The 26956-nt window shown below is 39.9% G+C and overlaps 1 protein-coding gene across 3 annotated transcripts in view; it reads left to right on the top strand.

Annotated features, from left to right (window-relative positions):
* pdlim5a (PDZ and LIM domain 5a) overlaps positions 1-26956 on the top strand; it is a 66573-nt gene that overhangs the window by 21087 nt on the left and 18530 nt on the right. Inside the window, exons 4-9 of one of the 3 annotated variants that reach the window (XM_057832824.1) lie at positions 14366-14405; positions 17832-17857; positions 20102-20122; positions 20225-20242; positions 20500-20672; positions 22408-22444. In XM_057832824.1, the coding sequence (XP_057688807.1) occupies positions 14366-14405; positions 17832-17857; positions 20102-20122; positions 20225-20242; positions 20500-20672; positions 22408-22444 (315 nt within the window). Of the gene's footprint in view, positions 1-14365; positions 14406-15733; positions 16018-17831; positions 17858-20101; positions 20123-20224; positions 20243-20499; positions 20673-22407; positions 22445-26956 lie in introns of all 3 variants that reach the window. The other 2 variants (XM_057832825.1, XM_057832823.1) reach the window with 2 other exon arrangements.

Below are 26956 nucleotides of genomic sequence, written 5' to 3'. Positions count from 1 at the left end.
TTTGTGCCGACCTGCTATGGGACTTATGTCACACACGGTGGGGTGGGGGGTTGATCGTCTTCACCGATCGGCCAGCCACCGGCGGCGAGCAAGTTACGGCTCGTCGTTCTGCTGCGGCCATGTTGGGCTGGCAGTGCTCGTCGCAGGGAATGAGCGCCGAAAATAGCCCATTCTTGATGGACAAACCGACCGACGTCAGAGCGTGGGGCTGCTCGTGGCCAAGCCGAGGAAAGCGCATTTTTGGCGGGCACGCAAATTGGACCAAGCGGGCTGGATCGGTGGACAAACCGGCCGACGTCAGAGCGGGGGGCAGCTCGTGGCCAAGCCGAGGAAAGCGCATTCTTGGCGGGCACGTGAATAGGTCCGAGGGGGTGGAAGTGACCATGGTGTGTGACAAGCCACCAGTCGTCGGTTGAGTTTTTAAAACTTTTTTAAAACGTGTGCCATGTTCCTAGTATTTGACATAATATAAAACATGTAGCTTACTAACGTCCTTGTCGGTCCAATAGTCCCACACTTAATTTGTTTTGGCCATTATCCGCGGGGAACGGGAACTTTTTGAAAACCAAAAAGGCTGACACGCCTCTCCCTGGTGCAGCAACAAAAGCCTCGGCTGGTGTGATGTGAAAAACAAACGAAATAATCCGCAAAATCAGCTGAATCTGCAGTCGTTCTGCATACTATAGTATTAGCTGTATATTGAAGATAATTAAACCACTGACGTCACATTCGCATTCGTCGTCAATCCAGGCTACGTTACTACTACAGGTCTTAATGCATGAATTCGATTTTTTCGTGTTTTTCCGACTCGAGAGAGGCATTAACTTGACAGTCGGAACGTGACAAGTCGCATAGAACTGGATCTTTTCAAATTCGATCTGGGTCACTTTCGTATGTGCTTCAAATCCAATCCATATTTTTCCAGAATGTCGCGGCGGTCTGTACTGTTAAGTCTCCCTAATCGGAATTCATGCAGCAATTACGTAATCAAACAGCGAGAGAGACGTTACGGTAGCAGTGCAGCTGTGCGTTATTAGCGCCTAGCTTGCATTGAACACGGCTTTTGGGGAATGGCCGGGCTTGACAACATTCTTAAAAAAATAAAAATGGGTTGAGTCCGAGGTAAGCCTGAGAATGATCGGTTTTCTCTCTGCTCTATATGAGCAATATTTCAACATTGCTTACACGGTCGTGAGTCGGAGCAAACTGCCCGTATGTGTGTGTGACATGCATGGACAGTGCGTGCATGCTATCGATCCATATAAACTTTCAATATAAGCCTAAACCAGAATTATTTGTCTATTATTTGTGTCCTCTTTTGTAAAAGCAAAATATGATATCCCTGGAATGACGGATGACAGCCAGCATGTGTGGTCATTTGTTTTGATGCTTCTGCGCATGCCGGTCTTGCTCAGCGCGTGTCGGACTGCGAATTAGTGCGCATGCATAATACTTAAATGGTCTCAATGGACAAATGCAGTCTGAACGGGCACGCCCCAAAAAACAAATATAACAAAATATCGGATTTGTGCAATAAGACCTGTAGTATGAACCTCGCCTCATTTTCCTGGCGCGGGATTAAAAAAATTAAATAAATATATCGATCGCTTCCACACACAGCCTAGCGGTCCATTTCATTCAGGAGCATAATAAAACATGCTATTTGCTGTCATAGGCACTTTAAAGTTACCTTTTACTGTATGTTATTCTGTTCTTTCACTTCTTGTTCTTCTCTTTAATCTTACTCTCCTCATATCGTCTGTATATCGATGTCAACAGTAAGTGCCCCTGGAATGCCGCAAAATCAACAGAAAGTGACCCAATACTTACAGGAAGTGAACACCGAATGCCCCCAAATCGACAGCAAGTCACCCTGAAATGCCCCCATATCAAAGGGAAGTGACCCGATATCTACAGGAAGTGATCCCGAAATGCACCGAAATCAACAGGAAGTGACCCAATATACTAAAGCTACCATCTCACTTTCTCCGGAAATTATATTTTCTAGCTATGTTTCTTCTTCTGCATCTTCTTTGGAGGTGTTCGTAATCGGTAGCCAACTTGGGTACGACGATAAGTGGTGCTTCTATTAAAACCGCATTTGTAACTGATGGCATTCTTGGGAAGGACAACCTGCGGTTGGAAACCAAATCTCAAAGAGTCCAGTTGCCCAACATCGACGGGTTATTTCTTTTTAAAATTTTTATTGTTTTATTCTGCATTGCAGCCCCTTCCGATACCAGTATGGATTTCGGTGCAACACGATTTAGATTTTTTGATGCACTTTGATGCTTTTACATGACGTTCATTGATATGAGCGCTTGTCGTTTCCTTTGAAGTTATTTGATTAACTGTCAATGGCAGTAAATGAGTTCAGCATTTAGAAAGTTTGCCCTCAAGGCAGGCATTTTTTAACATCTCCAGAACCTTACGACAAAAGAAAAATCATCTCGCGTGATATCTGCATTTTTGTTTCTTGCTTGGAAATCTTACCCACTCCCTCACGTTTTAGCGGTTTGCACACCCTTTTGACTGATGGGTCTACCCCATGAAGAATTCAAGCCGCCTTTGTCATCATGCACAAGCTAATTTACACCAAGTGGTGAAGCACACGTGGCAATGATTGGTCCTCTGGCATCGTTTCCACGTCACGTTGGTCTCTCTGCTTTAAATTAACTTGAAGGTAGAGCTTACCGAATTCTTTTAAGTTCAGAAAGGAGAAGAAAACGTTACTCAATAAGTGAGTGCACGTGACTTATTGTACAATAATACTTGAGCAGAGCGGTTGTCAAAAGTGTCAAAAAGTTTACAAGTATTGACATTGAAATGTTTGATCTGAGTACGATATTTGATTGCTAAAGTATTGATAATCAAATTTTTGTTTTCGCATGACCACAAATCACCAGAAATTTCTTGACATGAGGTAAATTTGATTTTCCAGATAGTAATGGAGGATATTTATATATTTTAAAAATATTTATGAGTAGGGCTGTCAAAATTATCGCGTTAACGGGCGGTAATAAATTTTTTAAATTAATCACGTTAAGATATTTGACGCAATTAACGCACATGCCCCCCTCAAACAGATTAATGACGGATCAGTGTCATGTCCACTTGTTAGTTGTATTTTTTGTCTCCCTCTGCTAGCGCTTTGGTGCGACTGATTTTATGAGCATTGTGTAATTATTGACATCAACAATGGCGAGCTACTAGTTTATTTTTTGATTGAAAATTTTACAAATATTATTAAATGAAAACATTAAGAGGGGTTTTAATATAAAATTTCTATAACTTGTACTAACATTTATCTTTTAAAAACTAAAAGTCTTTCTATCCATGGATCGCTTTAACAGAATGTTAATGTTAATGCCATCTTGTTGATTGATTGTTATAATAAACAAATACAGTACTTACAGTGCCTTGCAAAAGTATTCGGCCCCCTTGAATCTTGCAACCTTTCGCCACATTTCAGGCTTCAAACATAAAGATATGAAATTTATTTTTTTTGTCAAGAATCAACAACAAGTGGGACACAATCGTGAAGTGGAACAGCATTTATTGGATAATTTAAACTTTTTTAACAAATAAAAAACTGAAAAGTGGGGCGTGCAATATTATTCGGCCCCTTTACTTTCAGTGCAGCAAACTCACTCCAGAAGTTCAGTGAGGATCTCTGAATGATCCAATGTTGTCCTAAATGACCGATGATGATAAATAGAATCCACCTGTGTGTAATCAAGTCTCCGTATAAATGCACCTGCTCTGTGATAGTCTCAGGGTTCTGTTTAAAGTGCAGAGAGCATTATGAAAACCAAGGAACACACCAGGCAGGTCCGAGATACTGTTGTGGAGAAGTTTAAAGCCGGATTTGGATACAAAAAGATTTCCCGAGCTTTAAACATCTCAAGGAGCACTGTGCAAGCCATCATATTAAAATGGAAGGAGCATCAGACCACTGCAAATCTACCAAGACCCGGCCGTCCTTCCAAACTTTTTTCTCAAACAAGGAGAAAACTGATCAGAGATGCAGCCAAGAGGCCCATAATCACTCTGGATGAACTGCAGAGATCTACAGCTGATGGGGGGAGTCTGTCCATAGGACAACAATCAGTCGTACACTGCACAAATCTGGCCTTTATGGAAGAGTGGCAAGAAGAAAGCCATTTCTCAAAGATATCCATAAAAAGTCTCGTTTAAAGTTTGCCACAAGCCACCTGGGAGACACACCAAACATGTGGAAGAAGGTGCTCTGGTCAGATGAAACCAAAATTGAACTTTTTGGCCACAATGCAAAACGATATGTTTGGCGTAAAAGCAACACAGCTCATCACCCTGAACACACCATCCCCACTGTCAAACATGGTGGTGGCAGCATCATGGTTTGGGCCTTCTTTTCTTCAGCAGGGACAGGGAAGATGGTTAAAATTGAGGGGAAGATGGATGCAGCCAAATACAGGAACATTCTGGAAGAAAACCTGTTGGTATCGGCACAAGACTTTAGACTGGGATGGAGATTTATCTTCCAACAGGACAATGATCCAAAACATAAAGCCAAATCTACAATGGAATGGTTAAAAAATAAACGTATCCAGGTGTTAGAATGGCCAAGTCAAAGTCCAGACCTGAATCCAATCGAGAATCTGTGGAAAGAGCTGAAGACTGCTGTTCACAAACACTCTCCATCCAACCTCACTGAGCTCGAGCTGTTTTGCAAGGAAGAATGGGCAAGAATGTCAGTCTCTCGATGTGCAAAACTGATAGAAACATACCCCAAGCGACTTGCAGCTGTAATTGGAGCAAAAGGTGGCGCTACAAAGTATTAATGCAAGGGGGTCGAATAATATTGCACGCACCACTTTTCAGTTTTTTATTTGTTAAAAAAGTTTAAATTATCCAATAAATTTTGTTCCACTTCACAATTGTGTCCCACTTGTTGTTGATTCTTGACAAAAAATAAATTTTTTATATCTTTATGTTTGAAGCCTGAAATGTGGCGAAAGGTTGCAAGGTTCAAGGGGGCCGAATACTTTTGCAAGGCACTGTATGTACAGTATGTGGAATGTATATATCCGTCTTGTGTCTTATCTTTCCATTCCAACAATAACTTACAGAAAAAATATGACATATATTATAGATGGTTTCAATTGCGATTAATTACGATTAATTAATTTTTAAGCTGTGATTACCTTGATTAAAAATTATAATTGTTTGACAGCCCTATTTTTGAATTAACTCATTGGTGAAAGTCTAAATGAATTGGATGTCTTTTGTTGTCAATGCCAGGAAATGAGTTAATTTTGGGTCATTTCCTGTTGATTATTTTGGGCATTTCCAGCTGACTTCTTGTTGCCTTTGGGTCACTTCCGATACCTATTTTGGCATTCCAGGTCACTTCCTGTTCATTTTGGATCATTTCCAGTTGATTTTAGGGCATTTCTGGGTCACTTCCTGTAAATTAGCTGCTTCCTGTTGATTTGGGGGCATTTGTAGGTCACTTCCTGTAGATTTTTTGTCACTTCCTTTTAAGTTAGGTTCAATTCCAGGTCAGTTTTTATCCATTTTGGGGCAATACCGGGTCATTTCCTGTTGATTTTTTAGCATTTCCATGTCACTTCCTTTCATTGTACGCCTCCTGTTCATTTGGGAGCATTTCTGGGTCACTTCCGCTTTGATTTCCAATCATTTACTGTTTATTTACGTTCAATTCCATGTAAATTTTATTTGATTTTGGAGCATTTCTGGCTCATTTTCTGTTGTTTTTAAGGCAGTCCTGTTCATTTAGGTTCAATTCCAGTTAGGTTCCTGTTGCTTTTGGAGCATTTTTTTTTTTTTTTAACCTGTCATGTTGAGCTGTTTGACACGGAGGATGAAAGTCTAAGTGCCCGGATAGTCTGAACAGTTTTAATGTTTCACATTGAGAGTCTGACATACTCCCTTTGTGATCATTCAACATACCTCATTTATTATGACAAAACAGCAAACAGGAAGGGGTTATGGGGGAACAGAAGAAAGGAAACAAGAGAAGAAAGAGAAGAAACACAAACAACAACAAGAAATACATTGAACGCACACTACACTAACTACCAATATGTTGGTGCTATTGTCAGCTAAATATATTTCCGGTTGACACCATGTGGGGGGCCTGTTGACCAGGGAAAGAGGGGGAAGAAGGTGGGGGAGTCTATAAACTAAGTGATAGAAAGGGGTAGAGTGTACACAAATCATCCCTGTGATCTAGAACCCCGTAATCGTGTGAATCCCTTGTGAGTGTAAGCCTGTTGGCGACCGACCCTACACTGCCACATCGCCAATCCCGGCACCGGGACCCCCCGCCCGAGCGCGCCTATTAACATCCAGCCGTGCGTGAGCCCCGCCGGGCACGCAGCAGCCACGCAGACGAGCGGAGACACCACGTGGGCACCGACACAGGGCCACGGCCCCCACCCAGCCAGCCCGGGTAGGGAGAGCGGGCTCGCAGCCCAATAAAGGAGCCCTCGTCCCCCGCCCCCCGGAATCCAGGGTGGTCCCGCGGGCCACCCGCGCGCCCATCTACCGGCCCTCGGGGATGGCAGGAGGGGACGCACCACCAACCCCACGCCCGTCCCCACGCCCGGGCCATGAGCCGCCGCCGCAGCCCCCCAGCCGACATGGCACGCCACGGGCCCCCCAGCGGCCCACCAAGCCCAGGGCAGGGCAGGGTCCCCCGCCGTAGCAGGCAACATCCAGCTGATACACCGCCACCCAGCCAGCAATTCGCGGCGGCGCACAGGGCGTATACCCAGTTAGAGAAGAGAGGGGAAGGCGGAGGCAGGAGAACGCCGAGGAGCTGCCGTGGGGTGACGCGAGACCGGAGCCCCGACCTCCCCCCACTCCCGCGGCCGGCAGCCCAGATAGAGAGGAGGCCACGCCTTGGGAGCCATGCCATAGAAAAACGTGTGGGACCCACCTACCACCCTGTTACTGTGGCTGCCAGGTTCCCGGCTGGCAGCCATAACCCAGCACCGTGATGGGATTGTGAGGGGTGGGTAGTGCTATGTATGCATTAAAATAGGAGATCTTGGCTTGGGGCAGTGGGACCGCAGCATGGAAATTCAGCCCAGCTGCCCGTCCCACTGCCCTTTGCCAGAGCTCTCCTGTGGAGTATGATGTGTGTGGTGCGTTAAAAAAAGGTGCAGGGATGGTAGGGCCTGCCGTGAGGAGGTAACCGTGAGGTAACCCCCCCCCCCCCTCCCCCCACGAGGTCCCAACCATCCCACAACCTTGGTGTGTGATGCATTAAAAACTTGGAAAAATTTGAAGCATTTCCAGTTGACTTCTTGTTGATCCACCTTTTAGGGCATTTTAGGTAACTTTCTGCACATTTTGGATCATTTCTTGTTAATTTTAGAGCATTTCTGGCTCACTTCCTGTTAATTTAGGTTAAATCTCAGGTCAGTTTTTGTTGATTTCCCTGTCACTTCTTGTTCATTATTTCACTTCCTGTAGCTATATGAGCCTTTTCGGGTCATTTTCAGTTGATTTTGTGTCACTTTCTGATTATTTTGGGGATTCGCTCTCTATATATTTTGGGTTACCTCTTGTTAATTTTGGAGCTTTTTGGTAAAAAGAAAATAATGAGCACCAGTGGAGAAACAGTGAAAGAGTTCATGCAAAAATTACACGTAAGCTTGTTTGTATCGAGTATTTGAGTATTTTTTTTTTTTTAATATTGATAGTGAGTTAGAAATTCCTGTAGTGTGACAACAGTCATAAGCAGTTGATTGTAAAAAAAAAAAAGACTACTCTTTTTGCAAGCAGCCTTTCACAAACCTGTGACATTCCACCACTTCGTTAAACGTTTCCTGAACTCGGTCAACCCTCTATTTTATGATATGCACATGTCTGGGTGTGAGCATGTTAGCTAGAATGTTTTTGTTGTTATTGGTATTTTTAAATACACTTAGGTCAATTGACTTTTGACAGCAAAATGAAGGAAAATTGGGCAAGTACCTTCCAAAATGTGCGATTTTGCCAAATATGTGCACACATCAACTGGCCGTTTACACAATAACAGTAACTATGGGAAATACGGCCCCAAAAATGTTTTTATTACCATTTTGTTAATTTTAAAATATACTTATTCATAAAATAAAATATATCAAAAATGAAATAATTCATAATGAAAACAATATCATAATAATGATGTTCTTTCAACACCATGTAGCCCAAATTTGCTCATTAGCTACCATTGACAGCTATAGACATCTCTCTTGTTTAACCTTTACTCATTCACTGAAAAAATTCACTTGTTTGTCCTTTCAGGTTGATGCTAAATAGAATAGAATATACTTAATTTGTCATTATACGTAGTACAATGAGATTAAAAGTGCCAACTCCCTTTCAGTGCATCGCACAATGAATTAATGTCATACATAAATAAATAACATAAAACAAAATTATCTAAAAATTAAAATAAAACCACTCAACAGTGTATGAAGGAGGTAGAGTGTTAATGTTGTAATAAATAAATATATTAATAACCAGAAATCATTAATAGCAGCAGGCCATGATAATAGTAGTAGCAGCGACAATAATGCAACAAGGTCAATGGTTACATGTTCACATTAAGAAAGTTGCCAGCTCTGGGGAGGAAACTGTTCATTAATCTGCACACACCTGTAGCGTCTACCGGAGGAAGCAGTTCAAATAGTTGAGACTCAGGATAAGTGTCTCTGAGGATGCTGCGGGCTCTGCTTAGGTAGTGGGAGGAGTCGACTCCAGTCAATGTTGGTAGAGGGCAGCCAAAAAATAAGAATATAATGATGAAACTAGAAAATGCAATTTCTGAAGAAATTGCGATTGTAGCTTTGCTGTAATAGGTAAACACCTAAGACACATGTGTTGATTTTGGGGCACTCTAGAGTCACGTTACTGTTGATTTGGCTGCCCCCAAACCGTCCTTTTAATTGGTTGTACACAGGTGGCTTAAATTTTTTTTTTTAAATTGTTTTTTGCTGTTTATTTACATGTACGCTTCCTATTGATATAGGGTCACTTCCTGTTGATTTGTGGGCATTAAGGGTCACTTCCTATTAGAGATGACCGATATGGGTTTTTGAAGACCGATACCAATTATTAGCAGTTAGAGGGGCCGATAGTCGATGTTTGGCGCTAATATTCATTTGCAATAAAAGTGTAAAAATTGTTTTAAAAAATTGAATAATGCAAACATTGAACTTCATTGAAATACCGAATTTATTGAATCACACAAATGGAAAATAATAGCTACAGAAGTGTCTGAATTTGAGTTTTCTGTCCGGAGCTTCTCACACTAGAAAATATTTTCTTTCACTCTCCAGTGTGTGAAAGGACTGCTTCTTCTTTGGTGGCTCTGCCTTCTCCGCCTTGATGACCTCGTCAAAGTATCCTTGAGCAAGATACTAAACCCCGCTTTGCTCCTGGTGCTGCGTCACCAGTAGGTACAGTAGATGAGGCTATAGTGTGAAGCGCTTTGAGGCTCTTAAAAAGGTGGAAAGTCGCAATACAAGTAGTAAATGTACCATTACCATTTAACCAATCGGAGGACAGGGTGAATACTAGTGCAGGAGACAGCAGGAAGGAGAAAAAGGCGTGGCTGCATCTGAGCCGAAATAAACCAGTTATAGATTGATCTTTCTATATCGGCCGGTCGGATGAAAAACAGGCCGATGCACGTCAATATACGATATACGTCAAATTTTCAAATATCGGCGCCGTTAATCAGCCTGGCCAATAATCGGTCTAGCTCTTTTTCCGATTGATATTTAAACACTTCCTTTTGATTTGGGGGCATTCCGAGATCACCTTCTGTTGACATTAGGTCACTTCCTGTAAATTCAGGAGCTACCAATTTGTTCTTGTAGCTCCGCCCCTATGAGCTTTGCTGTGGTGGGTAAACACCTAAGACACTTCCTGTTGATTTGGGGGCATTATTGAGTCACTTCCTATTGGTTTGAGGGCATTTTGGAGTCAATTGCTATTTGTATCTGTTTACATCCTGTTGATTTGGGGGCATTTCGGGGTGAATTTCTGTTGATTTGGGTGCCTCAAAATCATCCTTTTTGCTCCGCTTCTACCAATGAGCTGAGCAGAGATTGCTTAAAAAAAAAAAAAAAAAAAAAAAACTTTTTTTTTTGCTGTTTATTTGTGGGGTCGCTGCCTATTGATATTGGTGACTTCCTTTTGATTTGGGAGCATTCTGGGGTCACTTCCTGTTGCTATCGGGTCACTTCGTATTTATATTGGGTCACTTTCTTTTGATTTAGGGGCATTCTGGGGTCCCTTGCTGTTGATTTAATCAATGAATAAAAGGGAAAAAAACCAATAATAAAATGAATATAAATTTATGTACTGTATGCCGCAAATTAGCGACAACAGGTATCTATGGTCAAAAAACATTTAGGCTGCTTTGATCTGTCACTTACTCGCAAGTAGGAGTTAAGTTAAAAAAAAAAAAAAGTCCCATGGCCTGTAAAGGGTGAATTTAAAGTGTGTACGACAGGAGAAAAAAAGTCTTAAATAGCATTACTATGTGAATTAGAACCATATATGAGACAATTTGACTATATACAACAATTTAGCAAAGCGCAGATGACGAGAAATTAGTCTTTTAATCTGCCGGTTAGCCACGCCTACCATTATAGGGCTCTAGCTTCCCCAACAGGTGGATGACGTCAGTGGGAGAATAGGCTCATAAATTTGACTATTCAGCCCACTGAGGGTGAATTATTCAGAACGAGGAAAACGCGACGAAGAGAGCCGCAAAATGTCATTGTTTCCGTCTCTCTACTCCAATATTTTTACAGGATATTCTTTTTATCTAAGCATTTTCCCCCAATAGCTAACTAAATGGCATGGTCATGACAAATAACAGTCTCGTGCTGAATGGAATATGAAATAATAAAAATGTATTTATTCAGGACGACATGGCAAAATTACTCCAAAATGGTCAAAACTGTCGACTTCACCTTTATTGTCGCACCTCCCGAACAATATTTTATGCCACCTAAGTCGGGTCTATGTCATTTCCCTTCCCCGGCTTCGGAGAATGTAAACAAACCAATAGGTGTGACAGCTAGCCGACATGCTAACCCGAACCGAGTGATGTTTCAAAGTCTTCGAAGTGGAAAATCACACATAACTAGCCCGGATAATTTCACATGACGACTGGGTTGTCGATTGTCTTCGCCGATTGGCAACCCGCCCGGCGGTAAACAAGTTAGAGCTCGTCGTTCCCCTGCTGAGGGCAGAGGGCTCGTTTGCGGGGAAGCAGCTGGACAATGACCGCCGGACAAACCGGCCGACGTTGGAGGAGCGTGTAGCTGCCAAATGGTTAACACGAATATGGCAAAATAATGCTTTACTACACGGCGAAGTCGTAAGCAGAGAGAGACTCATACGAGGGCGGCTGCAGTTGTTATGCCGCTAACATGACAATATGTGTTTGAGGAGAGCTTTTTACATGCCCATCCATGATCAAGCGTAAGTAGTCCTTTATTTAAACAAAGTTTGTAGTGTTTAGTTTGTAATCGCTGCATTCACGGCTATTTTTAACACAAAGTTGCCATTTCTGATCGGTTGGAAAATTTGACAGAACACCGGGCACATGAAGAGGGCAATAAGCCGAGTATAGTGCTCTCCCGGCGGGGGGATGTGCAACAAGCCGCCAGTGGTCGGCCGAGGGGACAAGGAGCATGTCAGCCACAAAATGCAAGCCAACTACATATTAAAATGATCCCAGTATTTAACGTAATACAAAACACGATGTTTACGCACTTCCCCGTAAGTCCCATGGTCCCACAGTTGCAGGGCTTGTTTTGGCCAATATCCACCGGTGAATGGGAACCTTTTGAAACCCCAAAAAGGCTCACAAGCCTCTCCGTCATACAGCAAGATTATACTGAAGCCGTTTGGCTGGCGTGATGCGAAAAATAAACGAATTAATCCGCAAAATCAGCTGAATCCTTAGTCCTTCTCATACAACAGTACGGCTGTATAGTGAAGAGGACTCCTTGTCCCGTACATGTCACAGCGCCCTCTTCCTCTATGCAAGACCGAAGCCGGAGGCCTGTCATTTTCGTAGTGCGGGATTAAAAAAAATTGAACAAATATATCGATCGCTTCTTCACACCTCCAAGTGGTCCATTTCATTCAGAAGGATAAAATACCGCATGTATTATGAAATAAACATGCTTTTTCATATCACAGGCACTTTAATTTCCTACCAAAGCGCAAAATGGAAAAAATAATCCTGTTATTATAAGAAACAGTAGAACAATCATAAAATAGTTTACACTAGGGCTGTAGTTATCGAATATTTTAGTAATCGAGTAGTCTACTGAAAATTCCATCGATTAATCGGGTAAGAATAAAACATTTTTTTTAAGGTAAAGAGCATTTATAAATATACATAAGAAAAAAAGACATTTCACCAAACCTAACATTACGTTAGCAAGGTGCAGTAAAGTTAATCTTATTTATTAGCGCTACGTTAACTTAATTTTACCTGGTCCTATATATCGCTCCTCAGCTCTCGGAATAAACGTGGTACCTTCGGTGGAGCGGGGTCAAGGTGGGCGGCTCGCGCGGTGGCCCCCAGCCCGGGTTTCGGGGGCGGTCATCGGTCGCGGGGTCCGGCCAGGAGTACTGAGGCGTCGGCGGGGCAGCGGGTAGCCGATGGTAGTGTTATGCAAGCACTGTCTTAAAGTGAATACATGAAGCAGTGTTTACCTTGGTTTCCAGCTATAAATGCTTCCCCACTTTTTACATTTTCAGCTTTTTCTTTGTGCCTTTCTCTCCGCTTTCATAGGCATCTTCGTCGTTACCTCTATATTCATACGTGGTTGAAATCATATATATCCGCCGGCTCTCCCATCTTCCTCTACGCAAGTGACGTCAGTGCATTGTGCTGCATTAAAAGTAGTCCGAGTAAAACGTCATGCTTAGAGCTGGCAAAATTAAACAATTCCTCGAGGCTGAGAAAATGTCTCGATCAATTTTTAAAATCGAGTTACTCAAGTTATTCGAGTAATCGTTTTAGCTGTAGTTTACACCCTGGAATGTTTTTCCATAGCTGTGATGTGTGAGGGCCAAAAAGTGAATGCGATAGCGACGGTGACAAGGCGACACTGACAGGCGTGACATTCATAGCTCTTGAACACCCAATGGAAATATGTACCGAGGCTTTCTGCTATGCGCCACACTGAGGAGGGCTTTAACCAACACTCTGAGACTTTTCCTGCCGTCGCATTGGCGCGCTAACTGTCAAGTAACCGTTAATTTGATCCTCAGCTCTATAAGCGGACAATGCGGGAGTTTTTAGTTTGTTTTAGCGTCACAGATTGACTACGGACATGCTCCATCGTCTGTCCTCATCGCATTACCTTTGAGGAGCCTTCGCAGATGGAAAAAAATAACTTGCAGATATTCAAAATGAGTCATGTCACAGCAGTCATGTAAGGAATGACAAATATTATTTTGGTCATTCGATACGTTTTAAAATGTTGATGCCTTTAAAACTAGGCATGTAATCGGAAACGGAACAGTCACGTAAACTATACTGTAATGTATATATTACAAAGGATGTATAGTGAAGCTAGTATATGGCATGTGTTGTTTAAAAAAAAGAATAACATCAGATTCAAAAACATTTTTAACCCATTTTAGGGAATTCACTCGACTCATTGGCTGCCATTGATGACGCAAGACATCTAATCCATTTGGACTGGGAGGGGTGAATGAAGGAATGAATGTTCCTTTGACCCCTCCCAGTCAAAATGAATACACTGAACTAAAACCTCGGGTCACTTTCTGTTGTTTGTTGATTGGGGCATTTCCAGGTAATTTCTTGGTGATTTTTGGGCATTCACTTCACACACATCCTGTTCATTTCACATCACTTCCTGTTCATTTTGCAACATTTTTAGGTAACTTCCTGTTGATTTTGGGGCATTTTGTGTTCATTGTGTCTCACTTACTGTTTATTTAGGTAAAATTCCAGGTCACCTATTGTTGATTTTGAGGCCTTTTTGGATAATTTCCTGTATTTTGCTCACTCCCTGCTGTTTATAGGGCATTCTCAGGTCATTTCCTGTTGATCTTTAGAGATTTCTGTTGATCTTGCGTCTTTCCTGGTCATACCTCAGATGACCTTTGGAGAAGCGTTTGGCCTTAAGTGTCGTGAACCATATCGCAGTGTAAAGAGTATCACATTGACGTACTAAAAATAGTTACTTTTAGAAGCACTAGGGAGTTGGCTCCTCATGTTTTTATAGTCTGGCACTTAGCAAGCTCAGCTTGAAATGATGGACCCTTTCTTCTTCTTCTTTTTTTTTTTTTACTTCCCCAGGGTCGCCAGTACTGCGAAGGCCCCTCCGGTGGCACCCAAGGTAGGATCATGAAATGATCATTTACAAAGGCTAAGTAAGACTCGCCAGGTGATTTTCAAACCTTGCAAATGTTAGATCGATTGATTCACCTGGCGTGTCGGGCAGTAGCTGCATGGAATATTGGATGGAATGCATTGTGAAATGTGTTTTTTGTTTTTTGCATGAATACGACTGGCATGGTGTAGAATGCAGTTAGTCACTGATGCCTTTGAAGCCCCATTTATTATGTCGGATATATTCCAGACTAGGGCTGCCACCACAACTCGACCATAAGCAAATTGATCGACCACTATTTTGAAAATGTGTTCATTGTTTGTAGATATCGTTGACCCAATAATGGTCCAAATTTTGAGTCTCTTAACTCATTGTGATAGACTTCCAATCGAAATGGACTGGACGTCTGTCTGTTTGGTGAAAACGTAATTTAAATTCACAGCACTAAGATGAAAAGAGCCGCATGTGGCACCGGAGCCACAGTTTGCACGTGTCTTTCATCATCTTTGCCACTGAAAGAGTTAATATTGAATGATCTCTCTTTTTAAAAAATTAATAATTAATTTTACATTTAATTTAAAACAATAATCATTATAATTATTTTCTTATTTTTAATTAACCTATATGTTATAATTTTGAAAAATTATTCAAAAAACAAAAAAAGGAGATACAACCTCTTCTCTTTGTTTTTCAATATTAAACGCTAAAAAAGTTACATCATAAATGCCACTGATGCTTCTTTTTAAACATATATTTTTGAAAAAATATGATTAATTAATTTATTTCTATATTTTTTTAAAATTTTATTTAAACAAAAAACAAAAAAAGTTAATATTCTCTTATTTATATTTTACTTTTTTTAATTAATCAATGGAAAAAACAAGACGTCAATGCCACTTTTATATACATTTAATTGTATACATTTAATCTAAACAAGAAAAGGAAAAACTAATTATTGTGTTTTTTATTCGTTTTGAAAAAAAAAATTAAAATAAATGGAAAATATACTGTATATTTTGTAAAATTTTATGTATTGATATTCTCTGATTTCTGTAGTCCTCGATGAAAGTAGATGATTATCTTTTCAATAAATCAAAATTCGATATTTGAGAACATCTGGTTTCTCCTTTGGAAAACGATAGTTTTCAAAGTACAACTTTTCTCAACGCATAAGTTTTTTCAGCTAAAACGTTACTCTATGAGTAGTATAACAACAATTAACATGTCCTTAGTTAATTTTTTTCATGCAAACCAATTATCAATGTGATAGCTTGTGGCAGCCCTATTCCAGCAAGTGTCATGTGTGTGCTTTGCCGTGTGTATGTGCATGCCAGGTGAACCGATGTGACATCCTAAAACCCATGGCCGTCACGCACACCCCTCCCCCGCCTGACAAATCCCCCGGAAGCGGCGGGTCCGAGCCCTCCGCCTTCATCCCGTCCCCGTGGTCTGCCTTCACCCCTGCCGTGGCCTCCTCGCAGCCTGGTGCCCTTTCCCCGCCCCACTCTTCTGTGTACAACACGGCCATCCGCCTCTATTCGGCCGAGAATGCCTGCGAGGTGGCCGAGGGTCAAAGGCGAGGCCTGGTTGACGGTCAGGGCGGGCACACTTTCGACGGGTGAGTGCTGGACAAAGATAGTTTAATCAATCAGGAGGCCTTGGGAGGGGCGTGCATGGGAAATGCATGCTGGTCTATTTTCAAGTAAGCATCTTGTTCAATGGAGTAGTAGGGCCACACAAAAGAAACAAAAAATAGGTCTGCAATAATAGCAGTACAGTGGTACCTCGGGATACGAAAGCTTCAGTACACGAAAAATTCATTTTCCGAAAAGCTTTTTTTCGCTTTATATTACGAATATTATCATCTATAATTACCGTAATTTCCCGAATATAAGGCGCACCCATGTATAATGCGCACCCCAAATTTACTTGTAAATCTAGGGGAAATTATTGTACCCTGCGGGTCGATGTCTTCGCCAAAAGTCACAAGTCTCCTCACGTTTTTGTCTCACAAAGAGTGTTTTTAAGCCCACACACGGTTCACTACATTAATAGCACATTAGAGAACAGGTCTCCTCGCATTTTTGTGTCATGAAGAGTGACATAGGAGATAGGCACAATCTTGAAAGAGAAGTAATCCATCAAAGCAGTAACACCTTCGAAGAGCGTGACTATCATTTCTTGCAAGAGAAGTCAGTTTCATGATGAGATGGAGAGACTTCTCCTCTGGATTAAGGAAAAGAAAAACGCTGGAGACAATATCACAGATTCAAATGTGTTAGTCTGTTGTTTTATTCAAGTTTTACCCCGTTTATAAAATTAAATGTGGTGTTTCAGAAGTGCTTGGAACGGATTAGGGCATTTACATGGAAAATGCGTCTCTACCTACGGAATTTTCTGGTTACGAGATAACTTCCATAACCATTTCATAAATAAGTGTACCACTGTACAATTTTCTTTGAGTCTTTTTATCTCGTGATATTACGACTATTCTAGAACGACTTCATTCTCGTAATATTATAAATTTAAGAATGTTTCACACTTGCAGCAGCCCGCGTAGACTGATGTTGACACTGTCAGGAAGTGAAAAGCGGGTAGACTCCAGCAAGTATATTTACTATAATCCCTGTTTACTTTCCATTGTTGCACAAGAAAACTGCAACTTTTCCTATTTCAAGGAGTACAGTAGCGGAGATTATAATAGCTGTGTAAAGAGTTTAGTAGTTTTGGGGAGAAGGGGAAATCGTTTCTTGTTATTCCTGACTTTTCCTATTTCAAGGAGTACCGGAGATTATAATAGCTGTGTAAAGAGTTTTATTAGTTTTGGGGAGAAGGGGGAATCCTTTTTGGTTATTCGTGACCTACATTTCCACACAAACGCACATCTAGATGTCATTTAGCTTAAAATATGAGAGCCATTTTTCGAGTGTCCCAGAACTCGCGAAAAAGCACATTTATCAACGTTTCCTCAGCCGTGACTTGTGTGTATCTGTCCGCCGAAACAGCATGACAGCACAGTACGCCTGCGCCTCTGCTATTGGATGCGTCGTTGACGTCAGCCCGGCAACGCTGTAAAAATAGAACAAGTTTCACTCAAGACATGCCACGCAGTCCAAAACGGCTCGCACCACTCATTTTCGCCGAGCAGCCCCCTACCACATACAAAATAAATACGTTGCCGTGCACCCTTACCCACCGGTCTGCCGCTTGTATGAAACGGCCTTTAATCTCATTTTATTTATTTATTAATCATTTATTCTTTCATGCCTTTTTTTTCTTTTGGTGGCTGTAATTCGCCGTCGTGATCTCCCAAATTTTGCTAGGGAGATGCCCATTTTTGCATGCTGTTGGCGTGCTTCCTTTTTTCGAACTGTTTTAAATTGACCATTTCACAGTTTTTCCTTTTCAACCTGTTTTTCTCCCTCCTTTCAGACGACAACAGCCCCTCTGGTCACAAAGTTAGTTTCTGCTGCTGCATGCCCATTATATGTTTGCCTCCTTTTGACTGTGTATTCTATTAAAAACACTGTACAGTATTTCCTCAAAATGGTGGCCATCTAGGGGCTGACTCTTGTGTCAGTAGTTCGAATGCTGTCATTGGACAAGCTACACAAACCGAAGGGGCTGTGTGTACACAACAACAATAATAGGGGAAAAAAATGCAAAAAAAAAAAATTTTTTTAAAACATTCCCAGACGTTAGAATTGTTTGGACGGAGATGACGTTATGAGGAGCTGCAAATGCCAAAATGTTAAAACTTCTTCCAGAGTGGAAATTTTGTTAATAGCCTACTCTCGTAATGGTCTGAACAGTTGAAAGCGTGAAACTGAGTATTGGTGGCATCTGGCTCGCTAGATGAAAAAGCCTAGTCACACTGTAAAACCCGCCAAGTGCAAAAATGATCAGCCCTAATCATTACCTTCTATCCATGATAAGATTCTGTCAAGTGTAGCCCAAATTTAATCAGTATCTGTCTTTGAAAATAGCCAAATTTGGCGGGAATGCGCTCAATTTGGCAAAACTCTCTCATACCTCGGAACAAGAGCAGATGGGTTAAACGCTGTAATCAAGTTTTAGTGGTACTGCCACCTATACACTGGGCATGCATACTACATCAACACATTGGAAGTATAATGCACTTTTGCTAACAAAACGGTAGCCTACTTCCTGTTTCATTGATTCATCATGCAGTACCGTCTTGCAAACATCAACTGTCCAACCACTTCAGCGGTCATCGGATGTTCCAGCTGATCAAGAGGCGGGAGCTGCAGATATGACCAGGAAAAATCATCGTAGTGCAGAGCGGTTCAATTACTGTTTTTTGTCGAAATTCACTTCATTTCCTCGTTAAAAGGATAGGAACGAGCACCACGAGAAACTTGTCTTGACAGGAAACGATGTTTGTGCTCTTCCACGAACCAATATGTCATATATTGGCTTCATATGAATTGGTCACTTTCTGATTGCGAGCCAATCAAGGGAAAGAGGCGTGACCAGAACGTATGGATCAATCAATGTGGCGTACCAGGTTACATTTTGGCGTCTTCCCACACAAAAAGTAGCAACAAAGCGCTTCTTTTGCCTTTTTTTCTTTTGACTGCTGTGAAATGTGGCTGATATGTTATATGTATACCAGTATGTTTATTTTTCCATGACTCTGTTTAGCATTCACGGAACACCTGTAAATAGCCCTTGGCCATCATTTTCGGAAATACCATATTTAATATAACTGCATTTTTTGTGATATCGCTTTAAATCAAACACGTTCGGCACGCAGTACAATAAGACATTTTACATGCTGTCACCGCCCCAGATATGCTGACAAAAGCATGTGTGTGTGGGGGACACACACATACTATAGTCAGCATATCTGTCCCACATAATGAGAATGTGTTAAGAAGGCCACCTAAATCAATCCAACGAGTTTGCGTGAGTGCACTTCTTGATGATTTATGAACCTTGTGGATGGATTTTATTGATCACACCAAGCAGCAGCAATGGCAGTAACACTGCAAATTCACTTATGTGTTCATTTGATTTTTGCCTTGTGGAAAGTCATGAAAAACAAGATATCTGCCACCAGCTTTCATTCAATGGGCATTTTTGATTATCTTACATTAGTAGTATTTCATACAGATTTTTCACATATTTTCACCCAATACCAACTGAGCTTTTTTAGTCCTTTACATAAGTCTGTACATTTTTGTGAATATTTGTCAAAATGAGCTTAGCATATTTGGGTAATTTAACATATTTTGGCTATTTAGCAGAAATGCAGTACAGCACATGTCAGAATGTCCCTCCTGTTGCTGCAGTTGTCTAGAAAATATGGCATAACAGCTATTATTCTTTCTACATATTGTTACTTTTACGTGCCAGCTATCAGCATCAATGCAACACATTTTTTGTTGACCAGTGTAATTGAGGACATAAGTGTTCCTAGTACTAATTATGACATCAAGAAAAATAGTTAAAACAGTTCTAAATTTCAAAGCATGTATTTATTAATTTATTTAAAAATAAATAAATAACGTGAGTTTTTGTTGTTTTCGGACGACTAAACAGGTTTGCCTAATCTAAAATCCTAAACGTATGCTTGCAAAAGTACATTTTTGAGATTTTGGCTCCCTCTACTGGCAATTCTTCACTTTTACGTCGCTTTAAAAACATTACTGTTTGTTCTTCTTTTTCTGCCCCTCAAGTGGACCTCACAGTATTTTAAAGTAAGTTAGCTTTCCGTGCACACACACATAAATATATATCTATATGTCTGTTTTTGTCAGCAGATAATTTAGTTTGTCGTCTGTCTTTTTTTTTCTTTAAAGAAAACCCCAACCACCCAGGTAGTAAAAGCAACCTTTTATCATTGTAGCCCATCATCGTCCATCACCATAAATCCCATTAATAACTGAAAGCATTTCATTCACAGTCTTCCATCCTGTATTATTGTGTGTGCACCACTGACGGCGATAGACGTCCAATCCATTTGAACCCTCCAAATTGAAATGGATTGGACGTTTACTACTGATAAACTCATTTAAAATCCCAGCAAAATTCGCTCAATAGAGATGCTTGACCTCAACCTCCACTCTCCTCGCAGGCCTCCTCGTAGACACATCGTAGATACTGACATCCACTTCTACCACGTGCCCACGCACGCCGATGCCAGCCGCAAGCGCATCATGGAGGACACGGAGGATTGGCGCCCACGCACCGGGACCACCCAATCCAGATCCTTCAGGATTCTGGCTCAGATTACGGGCACTGAGAACGGTACGTCGCTCTACACACATAAATACTCAATTTACTTGTCTGTCAAATCAAGTTTTATTTTAGTTAAGAAGATAGAAATCCTCAATGTCATTACTGAGTTCATTCGGTAAAAGTACTAGTACTTAAGGCTGCCACAAACATAATGATAGCCCAGTAATCCAAAATCATTTTTGCGCTTGGTTAACTAATAGTCTCCTATAAATAATGTTATGTACTATTACTGTCGTCATTTTAGCTGGAAAATCGATGGACTTCTAATTAGAGCAGCAGCTATCGAATATTTTAGTAGTCGATTAATCGATGGACTAATTAGTTCGAATAATCAACTAATCGGATAAGGAACATGAAAAATTAAAATACCTGAGCAGAGCCTCAAACGGTATATGGCAGAAAACACTCAGGTGACTTGAAGTTCCGCTACGAGACCTCCAATTTGGCCAAATTTCAAAATTGTCCAATATGCATGTGTGATACATCATTGGAAATCTTAAAATCTCAATTTTCTGGGGGAAGAAAAATTTTGAACAGGAGGGCATTTAAAAAAATAATAAATTCTTTATGCAGAAAAACCCTATCTGGAGGTGAGAGCACGCTAGAGCAGAATTACAGACGCCGTGACTTTAACGAGATATTATCACGTACTTACCTTGTTTCGATCCAAAAACTCCAAGTAGCATGTATCACTGAGTGTCAAGACACAGCTGTGAATGGCCACAGCTGGATTTTTTGGTTGAAACATGGTAATATAACAAGGGTCGCGATGCAGAAATCGCAGACATCAAGGAGTGGTTGAGATTTTCTTTTTCATATATTGAACCTTTTAAACGTTTTATTTTCAATTTTTCTTTGTTTGGATCGATTATTTATCATCTAACATATCGGAGAAAATCCGACAATAACAAAAAAAATACGATTAAGCGATAGTTATCAGGTGGATAGCCGTATATACTTCTAAGAGTAGGTTTACCACGCCGAACTGATAGACCATGGAAAACTGGAGATACGATAGTTTTAATGTGATGCTATGAAATATTTTCTCCACTAGAGGACACTCATGCCTTTTGTAAAAGTGATATTTTATTTCTGTAGATTTTCTTTGTCGGAATTTGATGATTTTCATGCATTTTTGGGCTGATATGATCATGTAATAGTTTATAGTGTAGTATAATAATAGCATTTCATGTAGATGACATTGTGCTGAGAAAAAAATAGACACTGTAAATAGTTAAGCAAGCCTTAGTAGTCTTTTCACTTCACTTTTTCACTTGAATAAGTTCTTCAGGTGACTAATTTTTTTTTTACGTGAATAATATTATTTTGAAGTAATGCCACTCTTACTTCAGTAAGATTTTTAGCTACTCTACCCACCTACCCACCTCTAGTTGACTACTCGTAAATTAATTGTGGCAGCCCTACCTCTACTACGACTAACTCGAGAATTCTTGATTTTTCATTTAATTTTGTACATGTATTATTATTTTATAATTATTAACTAATTTTCAAAATTAGTTTGCATAATTGAATTTAAATGAAAATCAAAATTATTTTTTTAATGTTTTAATATTATAATATATAATAAATTAATATATATATTTTTAAATGAATGAAATATTTTATTTTAATTTGAAAATTTCAATTAAGATTTATTATATTTATTGATTTATTTTTAAAAATATTATTCAGCCTATTACCAATATTAATAAAAATCAAATGTATTTTTTTTCCCCACATGTAGCTCAAGAAGAAGAAGCGGACACAGCCAAGAAAACAAAGTAAGTACTTGGCGTTCAATAATACTGAGCAGTGACAACTAAAGTGTTGGCTTGTTGTGGGTGTACTTCAAATATATTCACATATCCAAACCTTATAGGATTTTTTAAAGATTGCTCATAGTAAATGAAAGATTGCATGTAACAATCATTTTCTCTACACTAAATTATGTATTCTACTTTTCCACATGGGATCAAAGTTTGGTGTGGTTTGTTAGGGATCTCTGATAACCAATGAGATTGTTGCTTTTTTTGGGCAGTAAAGGCCTTGTTGCATGATGTTTTAATCTGGGATTGCCTTTTGTGTGTTTAACATAGTGACTATTAAAGGAGACATATTTGTCATTTTTAAAAATGATTAAAAAAAAAAAACATTATTAAATGTTAGTATCACGATACTAACATTAAATGAGTGTACAGCTACTAGACATCCAGTCCTTTTGAACTGGGAGGGTGGCATTAAATAAACGTTCGTTCATTCGCTGCCAACCCTCTAATTCCAAATGGATTTGACGTCTAGCCCTGTCAATGGCATAGAATGAGTTAAAATGCAACAATATCCTCCTTTACTATCAAGAGTAGTGCAAAATCAAATTGACTCCATGACAACAAATTTTTATTGATCAAAAACTAAAAAAATGGAGTATTGGCACTTTCAAAGGTGGGTGGAGTAGCCAAAAATTTGACTCAAATAAGCATTACTTCAAAATAGTATTACTCAAGTAAAACTAAAAGCAGTCATCCACGTACAAGTGAAAGAAAATTTTCAGTGAAAAGACCACTCAAGTAATGAGTAACTTCTTACAATGACTGACATTTTTTTTAACAATGGTATGTTTTTTTTCTCAGCACAATATATGAACTGTTTTTACAATACTGTTCTATAGCCTATTACATTACCATATTGGGCCAAAAAAATACATTAAAAAAAATCAAACTCTAACTCGAAAAACCTACAGAAATAAAACATCACCCTTCCAAAGAGCATCAGTGCCCTCAAGTGGAGAATACATTTCCCACCATGAAATAAAAAACGATCGTATCTCCGGTTTTCTGTGGTCTACCAGTGCCAAATAGGAACTTTGAAAGTAATGTTGATGACAGTTCTCTAAGTGAAATATTTTATTTTTGAAGGTGCTTTAAAACCGCATCATGATTGAACTAGCTGGCATGATCATAGGACTTCCAACTGCAAGCTTGTGTGTGTTCATGTGACTCTATTGTTACTAGGGGTGTGCCATCTTAGGCACCCCACGATTCGATTCGATTACATTTGAGGGTGTTACGATTCGATTTTCGAACGATGATCATGGTATTGATGATGATCGTAGTTATCGCGATTATCACGATTATCGATGCATCGTACATTACTGATTAATAAAGTAGCCAAACAAATTTATGTCCATTATTTATTTAAAATATCCTTATGATTCAACAGGAACGATGTAAACATGCCCATACAACAAAAAGCTGCCTTTAAGCTGCTTAAAAAAAAAAAAAAAATTTTGACAAGAAGTGCAAAAACATTAACCATTTTAAAGGGAGTAGTTTTTTCTCTCAACAATACAATAAAATTTACACTGGTGGAATGAATTCCACATTTTCTGGACACAAACAAAGTGTCTCTAGAAATAAGACTTCTTTTAACCAATATACTTTGTTTTCACAGTGTCACCTCCCTTGTGTACCCCTTGGAGTGACAGATGAAAATCACAACTGCTCTTGATCACTTTTAACTTGTGGCGTTTATTGCCGAGCACATAAAAAAACAACACCGCCACAACCACACTCATTACAGCGCGCGCACTTTCTTCTCTCCCTGCCCGCCCACGCGCACACACACCTGTCGGCTCCCAGGCAGCACTTGCAACAACAGATTTCTGTACTATTTCGCATGTTTGTAGTGTTACCGCTGTACTTAATCATGGTTTTACACATTCTGCATATGTAATACATGTTAGCTAATTAGCTTAGTGCTCGGCGCTAACTATTAACATCTCAAAAACAACAACAATAAAGGCTTAACAGTACAAGAGGGTTCGTGTACTCACCTCTTATAGACATACACAGGTCTTAGCAACACACTCAGGACATTTTCAACTGAAATGCCTTAAAACTACTTCTGGACATCTGAAAGACAAGGAGCAACGAACTATCTCTCTTCCCCTTTCGCTCTAAAAAATAACTTGCGCACAAAAGCCAGTCTCAAAAACAACAACAATAAAGGCTTAACAGTACAAGAGGGTTCGTGTACTCACCTCTTATAGACATACACAGGTCTTAGCAACACACTCAGGACATTTTCAACTGAAATGCCTTAAAACTACTTCTGGACATCTGAAAGACAAGGAGCAACGAACTATCTCTCTTCCCCTTTCGCTCTAAAAAATAACTTGCGCACAAAAGCCAGTCTTTTAAAAATGAGTAAATCTCTGGGAGCATCCATCATAACGTTGTGCGTGTGTCCATTAACGGTGTCCAGGCAGCAGACATGTCATGAATTTCGTTCCGCTACAAGCGGCTGTCATAAAGTTATGAGTGAAAATCATCGTTTTTCAACCTTTATGAATCATAATCGATTCGTCAGGTGTCGAATTGCGATGCATGTAATAATCGATTTTTGGGAACTCCTCTAATTGTTACGTCCGATTGGTATCATGAGGTCGGGATTTGTGTCGCAACGTCTGATTGGTGAAACATGTAGAACCACTGTGCTGGCAAAATAGAGGCAAATCGAATATGTAGAATAAAGAGGAAAAATGTAACGAGTAAGTAGCGGTGTAAGAGTTGTGTTTTTTCTTCACAAATCTACTGAAGTAAAAGTAAACAGTATTGCGTGGTAAAACTACTCTTAGAAGTACATTTTTCTCAAAAAATGACTGAAGTAAATGCAACAGAGGAAATGTAATGCGTTACAACTCAGGACATTTTTGCCATCAAATATCGTATTTCAGTATCAATACATTGATACTTTTTGATACATTTGACATCGCTATTAGACAATAATTGTCTGTGTCGATTAAACATAATACTGTATGTACAGTACGTGGGCCAATGTCGAGCCTGCCTTTTCTTACAATGACAACAAGGTTTCTGTTATTTAAATCCCTATCTCAATTAACCCAATTGAAATGAATTAAAATATAAAATACTAGTAAAAAAAAAACTACAAAAAAATACCTCATGTTATTTGTTTTAACCTTATCTGGTCAAATGTATCCTATTTAACACATGAATTCTGAGCAATGGGATATTTTTCCTCCTGGAAAAAACCCCCCGATGTATCATAAAAATATGATACAAATTAATGAAATATTGTATTTTGAAATTCTTTCGTTTGTTTGTTCCCAATTAAAAGAATTTTAATTTGTTTGGTGGTTTGGGCTTGAGAGGGTTCCTGAAGAAAAGTAGCAAGATGTTTAAAAAAAAAAAAAAAAAAAAGAAACATGATACAATTCAAAAATTGGGCTAAGTCAACTTCCTCAAATATGTCCCCGCTAACCCGTGTGCCTTTCTCTAATAACACGAGCCGTCGCCGCTGCATCTGAGTGGTTCTTGTGGTGTTTGACCATTGAACCTTGTGATTCTGAACCCTTGTTCTCTTGCGTCCCGGTCATCAGAGTGAACAAGACCACCACGCGGTTGATGATTGGCCCAAAGTACAACGAGCTGAGGGACTGGCACCACGGCGTGTCCGCTCGCACGCTCAATGTCCAGTAGAGCTGTCTCTGTATATACATATATATATATTTATATTTATGAATCTATTTGCTGTATGTGTGAGTACGACTGACTGCTGGAGTGGCTTTATGGCATAACAGAAAATAATGGTGCAGACAAGTGGAACGAAAGTTGATACTACGCATCGACGTTTAACGCTCGTAGTCAACTGATGGCTACTCGTGTGTTTTTGCTGCCTCATCTTCCAAATAGTCAATGTACGTGCTGTTTTACAACTTCCAACCTTTGTTGGTGGTAAAGGAAGACTGGCCAAGGAATGAACATGTGGAACCTCCAAAGTGGACCACAATGATACTGGTTGACTTGTAAGTTCATTGAAAAACTAGAGGAGCAGTCTGAGAGAGCAGACCTCCGCCGAAGTAGCCATATTTGGTAGAGTGTGCACGCCCCTTAAGTATGAAACAAGTTGTCGCTAAATTCCTTTTCTGACCTCTATGACCTTTAACCCCATTAACCTCAAATTTAATCACCTCTTCTGTTTCATATTACAGACATTTCCTGCAACTTTATGATAACTATTTTATTCTGAGTTATCGCAAAATTTATTTTCTGAATTCTGTGACCTTTGACCTCATGACCCCAAAATGTAATCTCCGTACCCTTTTTCATTTCATATTACAAACATATCCTGTATGTTGGATAATGATTCCTTTTTTTTCTTGAATGATCTTGAACACAAACAAACAATCAAATGCCTTTTTGGCACTGTAACCTTTGACCTCATTACCCCAAAATTTAATCGCCACTTTTATTTTAAGTTTGAAAATAATCCCT

The sequence above is a fragment of the Corythoichthys intestinalis genome, chromosome 3, assembly GCF_030265065.1.
Source record: "Corythoichthys intestinalis isolate RoL2023-P3 chromosome 3, ASM3026506v1, whole genome shotgun sequence".
NCBI lineage: Eukaryota > Metazoa > Chordata > Actinopteri > Syngnathiformes > Syngnathidae > Corythoichthys > Corythoichthys intestinalis.
Note: the sequence above shows the minus strand (reverse complement) of the source record. Positions and strands in the feature narration are given on the sequence as shown.